This window comes from Saccopteryx leptura, chromosome 13, assembly GCF_036850995.1.
Source record: "Saccopteryx leptura isolate mSacLep1 chromosome 13, mSacLep1_pri_phased_curated, whole genome shotgun sequence".
In the NCBI taxonomy this organism is placed as follows: Eukaryota; Metazoa; Chordata; class Mammalia; order Chiroptera; family Emballonuridae; genus Saccopteryx; species Saccopteryx leptura.
In genome coordinates, this window is record NC_089515.1 from 10,828,298 (window position 1) to 10,847,762 (window position 19,465).

Below are 19,465 nucleotides of genomic sequence, written 5' to 3' on the forward strand. Positions count from 1 at the left end.
AGGGAAAAGACAAGGTTAGGTTACCGTGAGCCTTCTGATCCACAATAGTTTTGTCAACCAGTCAATACAGTGGTCCATTGTCTATCACGGGGGTTAGGTTCCAGAACCCCCTGTGATAGGCAAAAATCCGCAAAGTAGCGACCTTATTTTTATTTTATTATTTATACATATTTTAAGGCTTTATAAACCCTCCCCCACACTCTTACAAACCTTTCCCACACTGTTATTAACCTTTCCCACATTTATTTTGCTTATTTTACTGCAAAAATAATTAAAGTAATAAATATTTTAAAATACCTATATACTGCAAAATCCCGCAATATAGCAAAAAATCCATGACACAAAATTAGATCTGTACAATTTTAAAATCCGTGATACAGTGAGACTGCGAAAAGTGAACCACGATACGGTGAGGGATGACTGCACATAAGTTTTTTTTTTGTGGAGAGAGAGGTGGGGAGAGAGATGAGAAGCATCAACTCGTAGTTGTGTCACTTCAGTTGTTTATTGATTGTTTGATATATGCCTTGACTGTGGGGTTCAGCTGAGCCATTGACCCCTTGCTCAAACCAGCTATGTTGAGGCTCAACCCAGCTACCATGGAGTCATTTCAATAAACCCACACTCAAGGCAGCAGCCTCAGGGTTTCGAACCTGGGTCCTCAGCGTCCCAGGCTGATGCTCTACTGCGGTACCTCCAGCCAAGCTACATAACTTACTTTTTAAATATTTCTTTAATTTACTCTAGCGAGACGTGAATGGGGGAAGAAGGGAAAGGGCAGTTAGAGAAAGAAAGAAAAGCATTCATTTGTTGTTCCACTTAGTTGTGTATTCATTGGTTACTTCCTCTATGTGCCCTGACCAGGGATCGAACCAGCAACCCTGGTGTTTTGGGATGACACTTGACTGAGCTAACTCGCCAGGGTCATAGGCCATAACTTGTTTTTTATATTTCTATTTAAAAGTGCCTTAGTTAGTATATATTATTGATTCATTAACATTGAACTCTTTACCAAAGCTCTGAGATTTATTCCTGAATGATGTTTATCTGACATATGCTTTCTTCTTTCCTTTTTTTTTGGGGGGGGGGACCACCACCAGGATTTATTAAATAAATGCTCAGTCTAGGGTCAGTTTGGCAAATGTGGGCAAAAAACGGGAGAAGTGCAGATACAGGCACCTCTCGCTATGAATGGTAGGATCCACTGCCTTCTTAGGTTTGGGACCCTGGAGAACACTTTAACTTTAGCTCAGTGCTTGGGGTCATTTTATTTTTGTTTTTATTTATTTACTTTTTTTGTTTTTGTATTTTTCTGAAGTTGGAAACGGGGAGGCAAGGCAGACAGACAGACTCCTGCATGCGTCCGACCGGGATCCACCCGGCATGCCCACCAGGGGGCGATGCTCTGCCCATCTGGGGCGTTGCTCTGTTGCAACCAGAGCCATTCTAGCGCCTGAGGCAGAGGCCACAGAGCTATCCCCAGCGCCCGGGCCAACTTTTGCTCCAATGGAGCCTTGGCTGTGGGAGGGGAAGAGAGAGACAGAGAGGAAGGAGGGTTGGGGGTGGAGAAGCATATGGGCGCTTCTCCTGTGTGCCCTGGCCTGGAATCGAACTCGGGACTCCTGTGCCCTGGCCTGGAATCGAACCTGGGACTCCTGCACGCCAGGCCGACGCTGTACCACTGAGCCAACCGGCCAGGGCCTTGGGGCCATTTTAAACAGTTAAATCACTAAGCAAAAGCACAAAAATGCAGAAACATGGCATTAACCAGACTTCCGAAAGGACACTTACACTGCTCACAAAAATGAGGGGATCAGGGAATGTGCAGATACTCCAGCACTTTCAGCCTTGTGTATAGTACATTTTTACCAATGAAATAAGAGTTGGTTTTGCATATCATTTGCATAATTCAACAATTTTCATTGTCTTGTCATTTGCTTTTCTGATGTTCTTGTTTAATAAAAAAAAATCAAACACTTTTCTAAATTTTATTTATTTATTTATTTATTTATTTATTTATTTATTTACTTACTTTTTCTGAAGCTGGAAACGGGGAAGCAGTCAGACAGACTCCCGCATGCGCCTGACCGGGATTCACCCGGCATGCCCACCAGGGGGCGATGCTCTGCCCCTCTGGGGCGTTGCTCTGTTGCGTCCAGAGCCATTCTAGCGCCTGGGGCAGAGGCCAAGGAGCCATCCCCAGCGCCGGGCCATCTTTGCTCCAATGGAGCCCCGCTGCGGGAGGGGAGAGAGAGACAGAGAGGAAGGAGAGGGGGAGGGGTGGAGAAGCAGATGGGCGCCTCTTCTGTGTGCCCTGGCCGGGAATCGAACCCAGGACTCCTGCACGCCATGCCATTGCTCTACCGCTGAGCCAACCGGCCAGGGCCAAAAATCAAATGCTTTTTAAAAATTATTTTGTATTCATTTTGAAATATCCCCTAATTTTTGTGAGTGGTATGTTTGAAATAGAGCTGCAGCAGAAGACAGTGTCACATTATTCAGCCTAGTTTGAGAACATACTTCTCAGGCTACTCAAATATCTGGCCACTCTGCACATGTCTGTGAGTGACTCAAGTTTTTTGATTAATTTGGAGGTACTAATAAATTTTAGCATATAGACAAATTAGCAAGTATAAGAAGTCTACTTAACTTTGTGCTGTGGCTATGATTGAATGAGTTAGTGTATCAGAGTTTGGAATGGCATGATGGCACTTGGTAATATGAATGCTAACAGTGATAATAATTACTATACTAGCTTTGCAACTGTAATTCATTTTCATTGAAATCTCTGTTGCCTTGGTTTCTTTGTGGTATATATAATAAGTGTTTCTAGATTTGGATGTCCCATGGTTAAGTGTCAGGTGTTGGGCAGGGTGGAAGGATTTATCCTTGTTTAATGAAAGACTGTATGGATAGTGAATGGTTGGAGGGCAGGAATATGAAAGGAAAGTGTTTTTACTTACAGAGGTTTTGACAGTGTTGCAAGATATAAATGAGTGCATGATTGGAGCTCTAGCTCCTACCCTTCACTTCTAGCTTTCTTTAATTTTCTGCTTAAATGAGTTTTTTATCATCAAAACAGATTTTTTATACCCCAAATTATAGCATGTAGGATACTCAACCCAGGCTGTGTCAGCTTCCTCTGCCATATGTTTCTGTATGTTAGGAAAACAGGATAGGTAGTTATAAATAGGAGCTGGAGTTTTTGTGAAATGAGGAAATGGTGGTTTTAATGAGGTTGGAGTGTCTTAAATCAGAATGGTGATGGGTAATGTCAACATTAAGGTCTCTATTCATAGTTACCAATCTGTTTCTTGAGTGGAAATTTTTTTTTCTTCTTTAAAAAAAAATAGGTGGATGGAGAGAGAAAGAAAAAGCCAGAGAAGAGAGTTGGGGTCCACCTCGAGAATCAAGACCATCAGAAGACCGTGAATGGGATAGAGAAAAGGAAAGAGAGATAGTCAGTCAAGATCGTGATGAGAATGACAAGGACCTGGAGAGAGAAAGGGACAGAGAGAGAGATGGGGACCGAGAGGACCGCTTCCGACGACCTAGGTTTGATGTTTTAATTACAACTATTGTGGAGTTAGCTTAGGACTAGTTTACATCCTCCTGTGTGTTCCCAATCATTTTTGAGAGATGGTGCTCTTTATTCGTTCTCCTGCCCAAATTTATCTACTAGATTACAGCTTTAATTTTTAAAGTGTTTATTTATTGATTTTACAGAGAGAAGAGAGGGTAGGGGGAGTGAGAAGTAACAACTCATAGTTGCTTCACTTCAGTTGTTTAGTGGTTCTTTGTCGTATATGCCTTGACTGGGCAAGCCCAGGGTTTTGAACCGGCGACCTCAGCATTCCAGGTTGAGGATCTATTATGCACTGCGCCACCACAGGGCAGGCTGGAATGTTTCTTTTTACTGTGTGGAAATGTAAGCGTGAGCTGTATGGCTGTCTATAGGTTGTGTAACTTTGGTAGTGGAACAGTCTAGATAGCTCTACGAGCCTGTTGTTTTTTCCCTGTGCTTTACATCAGTCAGTTTCATATTGCCCCTAAATTATTAAAAGCCCCTTTACTTTTACTTTTTTAGCGAGTGAGAGAGAGACGGGAAGGGAGAGAGTTGAGAAGCATCAACTTGTAGTTGCATCACTTGAGTTATTGATTGAAAAAGCCCCTTTATTAGTGATAATTCTAGCTTCTTTTAGTGGCTTTGTACTGATAAATCTAGACCATCAGTGTTTAATAGACTCTTCTGTGGGGATGAAAATATCCCGTATTTGTAATGTCTGTTTTGGTAGCCAGCAGTCACATTTGGGCTATTGACCATATGGAATATGGTTAGTGCTACTGAGGCAGCGTTTTGATTTTATATTAGTTCATTTAAATTTAAGAAGCCACTTCTGGATAGTGGCTACTCTGCTGGACCACACACATCCAGATGCCCTTATGCCTGAGGCATCAGATTGAGATGAAGTAATGAGTTTAAAGTTGGACCTTTTTATATTCATAAGCTCTCTGAGCTCCATGATACATTCACTTATAATTACCTATGTAGTCTGACATCAGAACTTGTCATTTTCAATGGCTGCAGGGATGAAAGTGATTGGAGGAGAGGAGGACCAGCTGAAGAAGCTTCAAGCTGGAGAGATTCTGTTCGCCGGGACGACAGGGAGAGAGATGAGCGCCGACGCGAGAGAGATGACCGCCGTGACCTGAGAGAAAGGCGGGATGACAGAGACCGTGACCTGAGAGAAAGGCGGGACGACAGAGACCGCAGGGGACCCCCTGTGCGGCCGGAGCGTGAGGAAGGTAGAGATGGCTGCACGGCCACCGCGACTCCTGGGCTCCTGGGGCTGATTAGCTCATAAATTCATATGAACAGCAAAAAGAAAACAGACTGTGGATACTCAGTTTAGAATTCACAGTTCTCATAAACTCAGTGGTTGCTCTGTGAAGTTAGCGCATTTCTCAATTCAAAGTATAGTAGTAGACTAAGTTGGATTATGAGTAAGATAGATAGAAATAGCTTATTTTATGTAAACAAAAACAATATCAGTTCTTTAAAAGTAACATTATAGATTAGTACAAAGTGTAAAACATTCTTTGAAATTGCAACAATTGAAAATTTAATTTTTTTGAAGGCTGAGGCAGACAGGGACAGGAAGGAAGAGAACCATCAACTCATAGTTGTGGCTCTTTAGTTGTTCATTGACTGCTTTCTCATATGTGCCTTGAGTGGGGGACTACAGCAGACTGAGTGACCCCTTGCTCAAGCCAGCGACCATGGGATCATTCACATCTGTGATCCTGCTTTCTAGCTGGTGACCCCGCACTAAGCCGGTGACCTTGGGATTTCGAACCTAGGTCCTCTGTGTCCCAGGCCAGTGCTCTATACTGCGCCATTGCCTGGTCAGGCACAATTGAAACTTTAGTAAAAAATATCTTTAATGTTTAAAGTGACCACTGCAATTAAGTAATGGTCTCACAAGCTTTTAATATTTTATAATATAAATGGATTATAAGAGTATTTCTTCTATTATAGCAATATTGAAAATATTAGCTGTTAGGTTTCTTCAACAAGAACTAGATACTCTTTTATTTTAAAACTTTTCATTCAGCCAGATTTTTGTCATTGTCTTAGTTTTTGTAGATAACACCGTTAGGATGCTTCCCAGGACAATGACTGCTGCTTGTCTGCAAATATGAATTATATTTCTAAGTCTGTATGTTTTAAAGGTCTTTTTAGGAAACATATCCAGGCCCTGGCCGGTTGGCTCAGCGGTAGAGCGTCGGCCTGGCGTGTGGAGGACCCGGGTTCGATTCCCGGCCAGGGCACACGGGAGAGGCGCCCATTTGCTTCTCCACCCCTCCGCCGCGCTTTCCTCTCTGTCTCTCTCTTCCCCTCCCGCAGCCGAGGCTCCATTGGAGCAAAGATGGCCCGGGCGCTGGGGATGGCTCCTCGGCCTCTGCCCCAGGCGCTAGAGTGGCTCTGGTCGCAATATGGCGACGCCCAGGATGGGCAGAGCATCGCCCCCTGGTGGGCAGAGCGCCGCCCCATGGTGGGCGTGCCGGGTGGATCCCGGTCGGGCGCATGCGGGAGTCTGTCTGACTGTCTCTCCCTGTTTCCAGCTTCAGAAAAATGAAAAAAAAAAAAAAAAATGAAGAAGAAAAAAAAAAATGAAAAAGGAAACATATCCAAATGATTAAAATGTATTTAGGTTTTATTCTTTTTTAATGGTGATTCTGTATTGTTTTCTTGAGTACAGGATTTTTGAGTAATTTGAGGTATTCTTTTTGCTAAAGGTTTGTTTAGTCTTAGCAAATGTAATAATAGTACAAACTTATTCTCTTGTCTTTAATGCAATTTTTCAGCAAGCTCCTGGAGACGTGCCGATGACCGAAAAGATGAGCGGGCGGAAGAGCGGGACACCCCTCGTCGTCTTCCTCCCCCAGCTCTTTCAAGAGACCGGGAACGGGAACGGGACCGCGAGAGAGAAGGCGAAAAAGAGAAGGCCTCGTGGCGAGCTGAGAAAGACAAGGAATCTCTCCGTCGTACGAAAAATGAGACTGATGAAGATGGATGGACTACAGTACGACGCTAAGGCTCAAAATAGTGGATTCAAACTCATGTCTCACATAGGTTTGGTCACAGTCAAGGATTATTATACTTGTGCTTCAACCAGTCTAAATTGGTTCCTTTAATGTTGTCTCACCATAACACAGAAAGCATGAACTTGCATTAATCCTATATAATAGATCGATCATGCACCATATACACAGGCGATTGGAAAACCATGCCATTTTCTGGAATTTAAGGTGTTGCATTATTTCATCAATCACTTGTTTACAAAAAAAGGAAAAACTAAAAAATAAATTTAAAATGTGAACCCTTCAGGTATTGAATAACACCTGTATCTTGGTATAGAATTGATCTTTTTTCCTTTGATTTTGAAATATCTGATACTAACTTGGAATGAGGTAAGGTTCTGTTATAGAAAATGTATTTCGAGACTAAAGCAGGGAGCTGAAACAATTTTCACACCATTAGCAGTGGAGACATACCTCTAGGTATTTTGAGGTATCAACTAAATGTAGCAGGTTTTTAGGTTCACTTTAAGTGCAGTAAACATTACAAGCATTGACTACATTGGGATTTCACGTGAGAGAAGGTGAGTATAACGCAATCTGCAGTCATTAATGTAATGACAGGAATGCTGCGCAAGTGTGGATCCAAAACAGTTAGAGCTTTTACATTTTAAAGGATTTGGTAAACTTGCCGAGTTTTTTCTGTTGCCAATAGCAAAAACTGCTTTACCATTAATGGAGAATTCATGCCTTTCAAGCATTTTAAATATGACAATATTTATAAATGTGTGGTTTGGAGGAATTGTTTAAATTCTTTTTCTTAATTTCTTTTCAGGATAGAGTCTTTCAACAAGTAATTTGTAGTAACGACTGTGTTGACTTCAATTTTGGAGTGTGTAGCTGTGTTAAAGGTTAACTACTTGATCTTATTGAAGCCAACACAGAACTTGCTGCTGTGTTTTTTTCTTTAATGATAAATAAAATACTTACAGAATTTTTTTGTGTTTATTTGTGGTTATATATAAAGTGTTTTGTTTATAATGGTGAATTTGAACAGTTGTTTGAGTTTTACCTGTGCCATTAAATGTCTCAGTGTTTAGTAGCAAAGAAAATATCCAAGTATGCGATAAAGCAAATGTGGCTAGGATATTTCCCCGAAGACGTCCTCATTCATTAAGGTGAATCCCCTTGGTTTCTTTGTAAAGCTGTTGTCTCTGTGAGCTTGTATGCATTGGCATTGGCATTGGCATTGGGTGTGTGTTGTGTGTGTGGTGTACCACCTCGGATTTTCCTTTGAAGTTAGAGAGATCGTAATTCAGAGAATGTTAGTTGCGACTTTATATAGTGGCTATAGCCACTTAAATTGTTTTTGATACTGAGTAGTGGTGAGAATTCTTGTACAGTCATAAGCCCAGAAGAGGGAGTATGGATGCCTTTTTACTTAAATATTATCAGAAGCAGCCTTTTCAGTTTGATGTTACCAATTATGGAAACCACTTTTCAAACATTTAGCTCTTTCCAAACAAGTAGAAGTCTTTACACAGTCTTTTGTGGGGAGAGGACCTTTCCTTTTGTAAAAAGCAGAGGCAGATTAAGGTCGTTTGAGGCCCTAGGCGCAGAAGAAAATATTGGGCCCTTGGTCATTAGAAAAGAGTGTCAAGTTGGGGTTTGGCGGGGCCCTTCAGAAGTCGGCGCCCAGGGCACGTGCCCACCTGCCGTTAAATCCGCCTCTGGTAATGGGCAAAAGAAGTTGGGGGTTGTAACCTGCTCTGAGTCTTACGTTCCTAGAGCTGGACTGTACCTGTAGTGTAGTATCACAGGCCCCGATAGACGGTTCATTGAAGCCGATTTGTTTAGATGCGTTATGGATGCATGTCTGATCAGGTTTGCAGACTCGTCTGCAAGCCCACCCTTCCTGTCAGGACCCTTTTCCAGACATACTGTTCTCCCACGTTCTTTGTCTTGGCAGTCAGAATCCAGAGCACAGGGTGAGGGTGGAAGTCGGCTGCTGCTTCGTCATCCTGCTGTTAGGGCTCCACTCCCAGGGCCTTACACTCCCTGTGCCAGCACCCCCGCCCCACGGGTGTTTTCACAGGTGCCAAAGCTGACTGACCAATGGACTCACTAATGTGTAGAAGTCTTACATGTTCTCAGTGGCCGCTGCATTTTTAAACGAGAGTACCATTACTATGATGCAAGTGCATGAGGGAGGGTGGAGGCAGTGGCCGGAAAAAGACTACGATCTATTAGTTGTCCATAGTGGCCACCGGGAGGAAATTGGCATCTGTACGTGTGGGATGTTTTCAGGTCAGGGACTCTGTGTGTGTGTTTTACCATTTTGATTGTAGGTTATAATTTTATAAGACTAATTGACATATTGGACAGTATGGAAGTTCTGTTTCTCATGTTGTGGTTAAGAACAGACTAGAAAAATAGGACAAACTTTTTATTCCCTTAAAATACTTATGTATTTGTGGTATAATTTTAAAATGTAATTCTGGCTGATAATCTCTGCCAAAAGGTTGTCAGGATAGTAATTCTGCAGTTTCCAAAAGGACTTCACAGGAAAATGAAAAGCCACTGGAGGGCCTGCCCTGTGGTGGCACAGTGGATAGAGCATCGACCTGGAATGCTGAGGTCGCTGGTTCCTGGTTCGAAACCCCGGACTTGCCTGCTCAAGGCACATATGACAATAAGCAAGCAGTGAACAACTAAAGTGAAGCAGCTCTGTCCACTCCTCTCTATAAAATCAAAATCTAAGAAATAAAACCACTGGAAGTGTCACTACAGATGACAGGCAGGTGAAGGCAGTCCATGCCTCCACAGTTGTTAAGTCTTTTCTGAGGAGTCCCTAAGTTTTGTTTTCAGCCAAGTAGATGATATCATATGTTCTTAGGAAAATAAGAATTTTTTCAGTTTTTAAACTTAAGTATATAGTATTAGTGTGGTTGGTATACTACTATTCATAAAAGATGTGTAGAAAATTAATGGTAGTAATATTCTGTTTATATAACTCCCAGTATTTTAACATTAGCTGGAAAAGTAAAACAAGTTTGGGGGGTAGTGCTAAGGGGCGTGTTTTAAGTGGGTTTAATACAGTAGTTGCTGAACTAGCCCTGGGGGTCTTTTGCATGTCCTTCCCAACACTCTCCTGACCTGGACTTGACTTCATGGCCACTGTGTTCCCAGGGAGGCACATCCTATCAAGGGATTCTTGTATTGAAGATACATTAAAGCCACATGCCTGAGCGGGAAACTGTATATAATTTCTCTCTTTAAAAATACTAAGTAGCCTGACCAGGTGGTGGCGCAGTGGATAGAGCGTTGGACTGGGATGCGGAAGGACCCAGGTTCGAGACCCCGAGGTCTCCAGCTTGAGCGCGGGCTCATCTGGCTTGAGCAAAGAGCTCACCAGCTTAGACCCAAGGTCGCTGGCTCCAGCAGGGGGTTACTCGGTCTGCTGAAGGCCGTGGTCAAGGCACATGTGAGAAAGCAATCAATGAATAACTAAGAAGTCGCAACGCGCAACGAGAAACTGATGATTGATGCTTCTCATATCTCTCCGTTCCTGTCTATTTCTGCCTCTGTTAAAAAACAACAACAAAAAACTAAGTAGCTGCCCTGCCTAGTCCTTCCGAAGAATGCACTGATCTGTTTACAAAGGCTTAATAAGGTAGAACAGCAGTGAGAGGAGTAACACGAATTCACATTGACCGCCAAGCCACCCCAAAAGCACAACTAATTTAAGCTGGTTTATACAAGGTTTTTTTTTTTTTTTTTTGTATTTTTCTGAAGCTGGAAACCGGGAGAGACAGACAGACTCCCGCATGCATGCGCCCGACCGGATCCACCCGGCACGCCCACCAGGGGCGACGCTCTGCCCACCAGGGGGCGATGCTCTGCCACGACCAGAGACACTCTAGCGCCTGGGGCAGAGGCCAAGGAGCCATCCCCAGCGCCTGGGCCATCTTTGCTCCAATGGAGCCTTGGCTGCAGGAGGGGAAGAGAGAGACAGAGGAAGGAGGGGGGGGGGTGGAGAAGCAAATGGGCGCTTCTCCTGTGTGCCCTGGCCGGGAATCGAACTCAGGTCCCCTGCACGCCAGGCCGACGCTCTACCGCTGAGCCAACCGGCCAGGGCCAAGAGTTTTTAATTACATGAGTTTATTAAGCTGTTTGAGTAGTCAAATCTGAAGTCCTAGACCAGCAGAGTAGATTATTTTTTCCTAGGACAGTATGTTCCCCCACCATTTACCTTTCTGATGGATTTTCTCTGAACAAAAAGGCACACACGCTACCCAAGGTTATACAACCCAGCCCCTATCTCACCTTCAAAGTGGTGTTCAAGCCAGTTTGCTGTGGAGGAAGCTAGCTGTTTAATAGGAAAGCTGTCTAACTTCCAATAAACTCCTGCTGGAATCTTTATATACTTAAGACTAAATCTCTTGCTAGTGTCTTCGGATAGTTACGCCTTTTTGTTTCAGACGAGTTCATCTTTATTTCCATTTCTGCCTCCTGTCTTGATAGCTGCATGTCATGGTGTGGCATTCAACTTGGTGGATTTAAAAATGCTAATGGGAGGTAAAGTAGTGGGTAAAAATCCTTGCCTAAGAATCAGGTTTAACCTCCTTTACCCATAAACTGGTGAGGTTCCAGAAGCAGACTGGTTTCCCCATGAGAATAGAAAAGTATGTTCCTTGTCTTCAACCCCCAACTCCGTAATTAGTTCTTATTCTGGTTTGAGGACTTCCTAATGCCAAACAGCCCAGAGTTGAACCTTCTTTAAAACACTATATTACATTAACCTACCAGAGTGCAAAGGATTTCACCTTCCACTTAGTTTGAGAGGCAACAGCTGGAATGAACTTCCCACTATTTAGGAATCCTGAAATTGAGTGAGTCTGTCCATTCTGTTCCCTCCTGATCTTAGTATCACAAGTGTTTTTAAAGAACTGGAAACGGGGTGGGTACATAGACAAAAAGCCAAGTAGCAAAGTTATAAGCAAGATTAAGTTCATATACTGTTATTGTATAAATACACAAGTCAAAATATTTAAACAGCACCATTTCCAAAGTGTACACAATGTGATTATAACGGCACAATTTTTTTAAGGTGGAAAATGCTAGTTGCTAGTTCAGTAATAAAAGATCCGGTACATAAAAGAATAAGGAGCTGTAGTCTACCTGCTACAGACTGCATTTTTACACCTCCAGCTAGGACAGAAACGAGCCACAAGGAGGGAATACCCATCCAAATTAATACTGGGAAGTTGACTAGACCTTCACTTCTCAAAACTGATGCTACTAGGGGCTTGCTTCTCCTGGAATTAGAATAACTGATTAAGCACAACTAAGATGTATTGTTGCAAACAATAAAAGTCGTTTTGGAAAAGGCATTCCATAAAATCGCCAGTCTGAAGTTCCTTCAAGAGGCTTTTAAAAAAAATATTCTAGACCTAGTCAAGTGCCTCCGCTAATAAAATTAAACATCCAAGATTAGACCGAGACAATTTCATACTGATGCGCATCTAAAATAGGTCGACGTCTACAGTAAATAGCGCCTCTAAACAGCCATATTTCGGTTAGTGGATTACATATAGCCTTCAGCGTCCGGATGTGCACAAACGAGAAACGAGATAAATCAGGATGTTAGCTGCTTGTCTCAACCGCAGTACTCCGAACGGCCGGCTGGCTTTGAAAAAACCAAGACGACATTTCAAGTTGAACCAACTGCTGAGCTCCACGCCTCCCCAGCAGTGAGGAAGAGCTGGTGCGCAGACGAAAAACGAGAGTGGGCAGGCGGTGACCCTAGTGGCGTCAGGTGGCAGCAGGCCGGGCTCAGCGCAGCTTCTTGCCGGGCAGGCCGTCCCTGGTGCTTCGCGGGGGCGGCCGGGCGGCAGGCGGCGGCGGCACTTTGGAGAGCGGGCAGTACTTGATGGTGTGCGCGTTGTCGCCGCTGGCGCCGCACAGGGGACACGTGTAGCGGCGTAGCACGGGGCACAGCACTCGCCCGTCGGGTCCCTTCAGGATGTGGGTGGTGTAGAGCGCTACCGCCTCCTTGTTATTCCGGCAAAACACGCACACCTGCAGGTCGGGCTTGAGCAGCCGGGCGGCGGCCGGCCCGGAGGCCGCGTGCAGCCGGGGCTCGGTCGCCCACGCCGGGGCCCGCTCCTCGCGCGGCGCCACCTCGGCGGTGGCGGGGGACGCGCAGCCCAGCAACACGGCGGCTGCGCGACCGGAGAACGGGTTCAGCTCGGCAAAGCGCTCCTCCAGCAGCCCGGCCTCCGCGGGGCCCGCGCACAGCTCCAGCACGCCCCCCAGGTAGCGGGCCCTGGCCCCGGTGTCGTCACTGTCGTCGTCGTCGTCCTCTTCGTAGTCCGGCGGCCCCAGCGGCGGCCCCAGCGCCCCGGGCCCGGTCCCCGCGTGGGGGGAGCAGCAGGACGAGGAGGAAGAGGAGGGCGGAGAGCCGCCGCCGCCGTCTCGGTCCCCGCCACGGGCGCAGCCGAAGCGCTGCTCGCCGTCCACTGCCTTGGTGATGAGTGTGGCGAGCCCCAGGTAGTCGTTCCACGAGCTGAAGGGCTGCGGGTGCGCGGGGCCCTGGGCGCTCACGTAGCGGGCGCTGGGCACGAGCGCCATGGGCGGGGGGGCGCGGCCGCGGCGGGGCGAGTGGGTAGCCCAGGGGAAAGCCTCCATGGGCGGGCTGCGGGCCGCGCGCGCCGCCTCCCCGCCGCCGGCGCGGGCCGGACAGAAGGGACGCGCGGATCTCGCCGGCCGGCTTGCTGCGGGGGTGGGGCCGCCTGGCCGCCTTTTATCAGGCCCAGCTCCTCCCCGCCCCCCGGCCTCGCCGCCGCGGCCCTGCCCACTGCACTCCCCCGCCCCGGCCACCTCGCCCGCGCCCCGGACCGAGGCGGAGCGGAGGCGGACGCGCAGGGGGCGGGCGGACAGTGCGCGCGCTCCACTCCCGACCACGCGGCTCTCGCGCCTAGCGCGCTGCGCCAGCCTTGCCGGCTGCCGGGCGGCTTTCATTCTGGGAGGGGGCGGGCGAGGCGCCGCCACGGGCCCGGGCGCTAATTGGCTGCCGATCAGAGCCCCCTGCGCCACGGGTGCCGCTCCGGACGCTGATTGGTGACACGGGTGGAGGGGCGTTCCCTGCCTGCGCAGCCGGGACGGGAGGGGTAAGTGAGGGAGAGGAGAGCAGAGAGGGGCTGTCGGCCTTCGCCTGAGCTCTGGGCGGAGGGTTTGGACAGGTGACCAGGCCTGGGGGTCCTTTAATGTAGTGCTGAGACTCGTCAAGGACAGGGGTAGGGTATGGCGATGGGGGAATGCCGCAAGGTTTACGCATCCACCTCCCAGCCTTTAGTCCCCTGGGCCAGGTGCCCCTTCTCGCCTCCAATCTACTCACCAGCATCAACAAGGAAAGCTGCGGGGAGGCAGGACTGGGAGCGATCGATGGATGCAGTTTTATAGTCAGAGCCACCCAACAATCAAGAAACTTCCGTTTGCACAGCACTTTGGAGCGGTTTCAGCCTGACGAAACCCTCACCCCAACCTCTGAGGTTCACAGGCATTCAAGGTTCTCGGCCTAGTAAGTGGTGGAGAAACGAAGCACTTCCCACAGCGGCCCCCCAACAAGTGTTCAGAGACTGAGTGGCCATTAACTGGTGACCTAGGTAGAGTTGAGGACTGGACCAGAAATCTTCTAGCCCTAGTTTTGGGATATGTGTGTAAACCCCCCAACCCCCTTCCACTGGAAGACTATCGAAATGTGAGGTGTGTGTGCAATTTGAAAAGCAAAGCATATTCAGCACTACAATTTAATACTTTGAAACGAATACAATATTTTTGTAAAAACAGGAAAAAATCAGAAGATTTTTGATTGGAAGGGTGCGAGGTGGTCACGCCCTTCCCTGGAGAAGTGGCAACACTGTTTTGTGTTTTCATAGGAAGGCACTGGGAGGGGTCTTTGTAGGGTTTAGTGGGACTGGGAACATGCCTCCTCTGGTGGCTGGGCTGGCAGCCCTCATTAGGCGTGAGCCCATGCTTACTGCTCTGGTTGTGCCCAGCAGCCTTAGCTGGCTCAGGGAAGGATGCCCAGAACCTAGTGCTGGCACCAGTTACCGTTAGAATGAACGAGTGAGTTGGAATGGCAGCAGTGGAAGGGGGCTCTGGGATCAATCTTACTGTACAGATGGACACAGGAGACGAGACTCATGGAAGAGAAGGACTTCTCTTAGGTCATATGGTGAATATGTACCAGCAAGAACTAGGCTAGGACCTGGAACCTCTTGTGCCTGGTATGGTAGCGTGCCTGCTTACGATGGATCCCAGAGGTATTTCACACTAGGAGCCCATTTGCGCATCAGCAGAAATCAAGCATAGAATACAGGGGAGGCTGGAAGAAGGGGCCATGCCTTTGACTTGGGCTGCTGCCCTCAGGAGCAATCGAATGGCCAGGTGGCAGGCACAGGGAAGGACTTGAGGCAGTAACCTGATGCCCCTTCTGGCCACCTGTCCGAGTGCGGGGTTGAAGATATGTTTTCCTAGTCTCTTCCTCAACCACCTACTCCCTCAAGCTTGATTTTAGTCCTGAAACCAGGCAGTCATATTCTGCACTTGCCAACCCAGTTCCTTTTTCAAGTTTGTGTTGGCACCCGAATGAAAAAATCATTCCTTTATTTCCTCTCCTTCTCCCACCAAAAATAAATAAAAGAGCCTGTAAGGCGTGGGGCTCCCGCAGAAGCGTGGCAGGTTTGCTGACACAACTCTGAGCTCTTACCACGAGAACGAGGCCCCCAGAGTGGTATGAAGGTTATTATTCTATAAATGGAAAATTCCATTCTGTTCGCACAGCCCTGCAGCCGGCATGCTTTCAAACAAGGTATGCGGACGTCTCAGGCTCTGAGGAGTGGGAGCTCCGTTCTGAGGAAAATTGCAAGGAAAGTTTAAAACCACCAGCTGCTGTGTCTGACCCCTCCCCCACTTTGGTCAGCAGGGAGAGAGGATGGCAGAGTGAGGTCTCCCTCCTCTCCTACATGTCGTTAGCCTGTGACTTTACCAGGGGAATAAAAACCTTTACGTGCGCACTAATAAGAACAAATGCCTTGTATTAGAGCTGCAGGCTGGATGGGTGGGTCGTGATGATTTCGGGGAGATGTCCTGCGATGAGGGGGAAGGGAGCTCCTGTGGCCTGGGGGTCTGGCTCCCTGCTGTGTCCCCCAGCTGCTCACCTTGTCTGCTCTCAGCTTTGTTCCTTGTCAGATGCCAGTAGGTCTTTGATCCAGAAAGGGTAGTATCTGGAAGTAAAGCCCGAAGTGCACGAAGGTTTTGTTCTGGGGCACACGTTGCCCGCAGTGCACGGGGAGGCCGTAGGAAGGCCGGGTGGGTGCCTGGTTCAGCTCTGTATTAACTCTGCAGTTAGTTTGTCTCCAAGCACGGGCCTCAGCCTGCTGTCAGCTCGCCACCTCTGAGGTGGTGGAGCTGACTTCAGAGATGTTCTTAGCACCTCCCATGAAGCCTGCCTTTTGTTCCCTTTCCAGAAGTCTGAAACAGAACAGCTAGAAATAGCCAGAGTGCGAAAGTGTGTTCAAGGGACACCCTCGGATTGGTGGGGGCAGGAAGACAGATCAGGACGGGCCTCTGCACGGAGGGAGAGGGCTGCGCAGTTTCCTCTGCAGTGGCGCCGTGGGCACAGGCAGAAGGCTCTGGCAGGGCCGGGGTGGGGGGGTGGGGGGGCGGGCCACTAGGCCCTGCGTCCCCAGCTCTCCGCGTGGCCCCCAGCCTGGGCCGTTTCCTTTGTTGGCAGCAGAACTGAACCCGGAGAGGCAGCACACAGACCTCGGGCGTCTTGAGGCTCTTCAGAAGCATGAGGTCAGCCCTGGGGAATGAGGCAGCTTGGCCGGTGGCCAGGCAGCTACAGAGATGCTGTTTGTCAGGCTCTGGGTTCCTGCTGACTCTCCTGCCAAGCTCCTTCGAGGGGCAGGAAGTGCTTGGCTCCCAAGCTGTGGGGCTTGGATGAGGGTGAGGTGGATCTGGGCACGCTGGGGGCTGTCTTCTGTATGCAGCAGTATTGACTTTGCACATATCCTATCTGTGGTCCAGCCCAGCGAGTCCCCTGGTCGGTTGACAAGGCACAGGGAGAAGTTGTGGAGCTTGCTGGGCCAGTGGCTGGGTTTTCTTCCTGGGTCTTCTGCAAAGTCGCATGTGGCCTTGGACAAGGGACTTAACTACTCCAGGCCCCAGCTCCCTCCTGTCATCAGCCAGGAGCTCATCATGTAAGGTGACAGGTACTTTTACTCTTGTTCCAGGTGAGTCTCCTCCCTCAGCCTCAGGGATGAGCTGTGACAGGTGCTAGCCCCTGGTCCTGGTCCCTGGTACATCAGGGGAGGTTTGTCAGGAGGACTCTGGGAGGGAGCTTGCTCCCTTGTTGAAAAAAGAAAAACCAACAAGAAACTGCCTCGCCTCTTGGCCACCAGCAGGTTATAGAGCCGAGACCACCCCGAGGGGCAAGCCTTAAGGACAAAAAGCTGGCACACTGCAGATGGCCAACCTTGGGGACATTTTCCTTGAAGACTCTTTGTTGTTTTGGCCACCGAATCTCGTTTTCTTTTATCTGTAGCTGAATTCATTCTAATTGAAACACGCAGTAGTATGGAAAAAAAATGCATTTGGTGATGTTGTCGAAAAGGTGAGGTGCAGTATTCCGGGCAGAGGGGGGACAGGTCGGAGTTGTGTGTGTGCCAGGCAGGGCAGGAAGGAAATCGGAGAGCGGAGGGCTGGGTCTCCTCTCCACAGGGCCATTGCCTGGCGAGAAAGCCTCCGGGCTGATAGTAATGGCGGGGACAGCGTTCCATTGGACCAGGTGCATTACAGCACGGGCCCACAGGCCTCAGTGCAGTGGCCATGGGAGGCAGGTGCCGTGACAGCCCCGTGTTCCCGATGAGGGGAAGGCCCCACAGTGTACGAGCCGCAGGCTCACACTGAAGCCTGTGCCCCTCTCGCTGCAAAGCTGGGACCACTCGAGGCACCTGGTCGTCCTCTGGCTGCGAGACTCCTGGGGCCACATGGGAGAGGCCAGCCAGGAACACAGGCGTGGGGGCAGGAGGAGACCATACAGGGAGCTGCCCGGGGCAGAACTGGGCACATTCCCTCCCCAAACAAAACCAAGTCCATGTCAAAGTGGTCTGGGTTGTTCTGTTTATCCAGTAGTGGGTACTTGGGTACAGTGAGGAATCCCTTCTGTCTGCAACACACTGTCCCTCTTCCTAGGAACGTGGCTGGCTGCTAGGAATCTGGTTGCCCCACATTGTTTAGCGCAGGGCATCCTGGCAGCTGAGGTCTGCAGTGCAGATATCCCGGCCGACGCGCTGACAGTAACAGTAAGAACAGTGGCTCTCCGTTCGGAGCTCTTTTAAGGCACTCAGCATGAACTCACACCGTTTCTTACATCCGCCCAGCGGTCCTACCACCACGCCCATTTCACGGAAAGGAAAAGAAGTTTTGGGAGGCAAAAAGAGTGTAACCAGCGCCTCCCAGCTAGGTCGTGGGTGGTGTTTCTCCAGGGCCTGTGCTGTGGGCTGTCATACTTCCTGGACCATCCACTGCTCTGTGGACATTCATTCGTCAGAATTCCCTGCGTTCTGGCTGCCCGCTGCCCACTGCTTCGCTGAATGGGACCGGCAGTCTTCTGATGCTCATCTTGAACCCCTGCTGACTGCAAGGGGGGAGGAGCAAGGACTGGGGCCCCAGGCAGGGGAGTTAACGCATAAAATGGTGACTGTGAGGTCAGGGTTGTTCTCCAGTGGGCCTGAGGGCGGGGATGGCGGGGCAAGATGAGGTCAGTGAAGGGAGTGATGAGACCAGCTTGCCCAGCGGAGCTGCTGTGTCCAGTCCTGTAGGCTGTGTGCTGCAGGGGCTTCCCATATAGGGGGTGCCTTTTCCTTCATGGATGTGGGAAGACATAGTCCAGTGAATCTGTGATAGTTTTCTGGCCCATCTGGAGTCCAGTGTCTTTTTTCTAAATGGGATGAGTCCATTGTGGCAAATTTCCGACAGGCGGGCAAAGATGTCCTGTGGGTGCAGTACCTTTTCCCAGTGTGCCTGAAGCTCTGGCTCTGGCCAGAGGTGGGACATGCTAAGCTTCTTGAAAGCAGGCCTCAAGTTTGCCACCTGCTGGGGGCCCGTGGGCCTTTCTAGAGCTTCAGGTGAAAGCATCTCCCTAGTTTTGCACAGTGGCAATATCATAGCCAGTGAGGTTTATCAGAGGCATGATTATTGCTATTTGAAAGCGTCTCCTTCATTGAGCTGATCAGGCAGGTGCTGGTCTTCGTGGGTACAGATGGGTCAGCTGCTGTGTTGGAATGAACGTTTTTAAGATTGCTCAAGTCATTTTAGACATTTCCGGGTCTTAACCTGACGTACACTTACCCTTTCCCAGCTGTCCCCAGTTCCCGAGGGAGTCCCTGTGCCCCGACGGTGCCCGCCCACGATGAGTTGGCAGTAGTGTGTGTCCTGGGGCTTCTGGGACTTCCTGACCAGAGAGGACCAGGGTGGTGGCCTAGGCTGGTGTAAATTGAACAGCCTCAAGCAAGTTATTCCACTTCTCTGAACCTCAGTTTTCTCTCACTTAAGATAGTTGAATGACCTAAGTGTTTTCTTGGCTCTGTCTAGCTCTGATTTTTATTTGCTCACCATCAAAGCCTGGGACTGAGGATAGGACTGGCGTTCCCCTCGGCTCTGGAGCTCACGCTCTAGTTGGGCGGACAAGCGAACAGGTAATGATACTTTGGTGCAGGGATCGGGAACCTTTTTGGCTGAGAGAGCCATGAACGCCACATATTTTAAAATGTAATTCCGTGAGAGCCATACAACGACCCGTGTACGTTCCGCA

The 19,465-nt window shown here is 48.7% G+C and overlaps 2 protein-coding genes and 1 pseudogene across 2 annotated transcripts in view; 2 read left to right on the plus strand and 1 right to left on the minus strand.

The window, feature by feature from the left end:
• Nucleotides 1-7,580, plus strand: part of EIF3A (eukaryotic translation initiation factor 3 subunit A) — a 43,884-nt gene extending 36,304 nt beyond the window's left edge. The window contains exons 20-22 of the mRNA XM_066355899.1: nucleotides 3,354-3,555; nucleotides 4,589-4,806; nucleotides 6,370-7,580. Of these exons, the coding sequence (XP_066211996.1) occupies nucleotides 3,354-3,555; nucleotides 4,589-4,806; nucleotides 6,370-6,599 (650 nt within the window). The 3' untranslated portion in view covers nucleotides 6,600-7,580. The remainder of the gene's footprint in view (nucleotides 1-3,353; nucleotides 3,556-4,588; nucleotides 4,807-6,369) is intronic.
• A 3,726-nt stretch (nucleotides 7,581-11,306) lies between these two features.
• Nucleotides 11,307-13,424, minus strand: NANOS1 (nanos C2HC-type zinc finger 1). Its single transcript, XM_066354849.1, has one exon. The coding sequence runs from the start codon at nucleotides 13,270-13,272 to the stop codon at nucleotides 12,418-12,420; it is 855 nt and encodes a 284-aa protein (XP_066210946.1). The 5' UTR covers nucleotides 13,273-13,424; the 3' UTR covers nucleotides 11,307-12,417.
• A 5,371-nt stretch (nucleotides 13,425-18,795) lies between these two features.
• On the plus strand, nucleotides 18,796-18,872 carry LOC136385086 (U4 spliceosomal RNA; annotated as a pseudogene).
• Nucleotides 18,873-19,465: the final 593 nt, after the last annotated feature.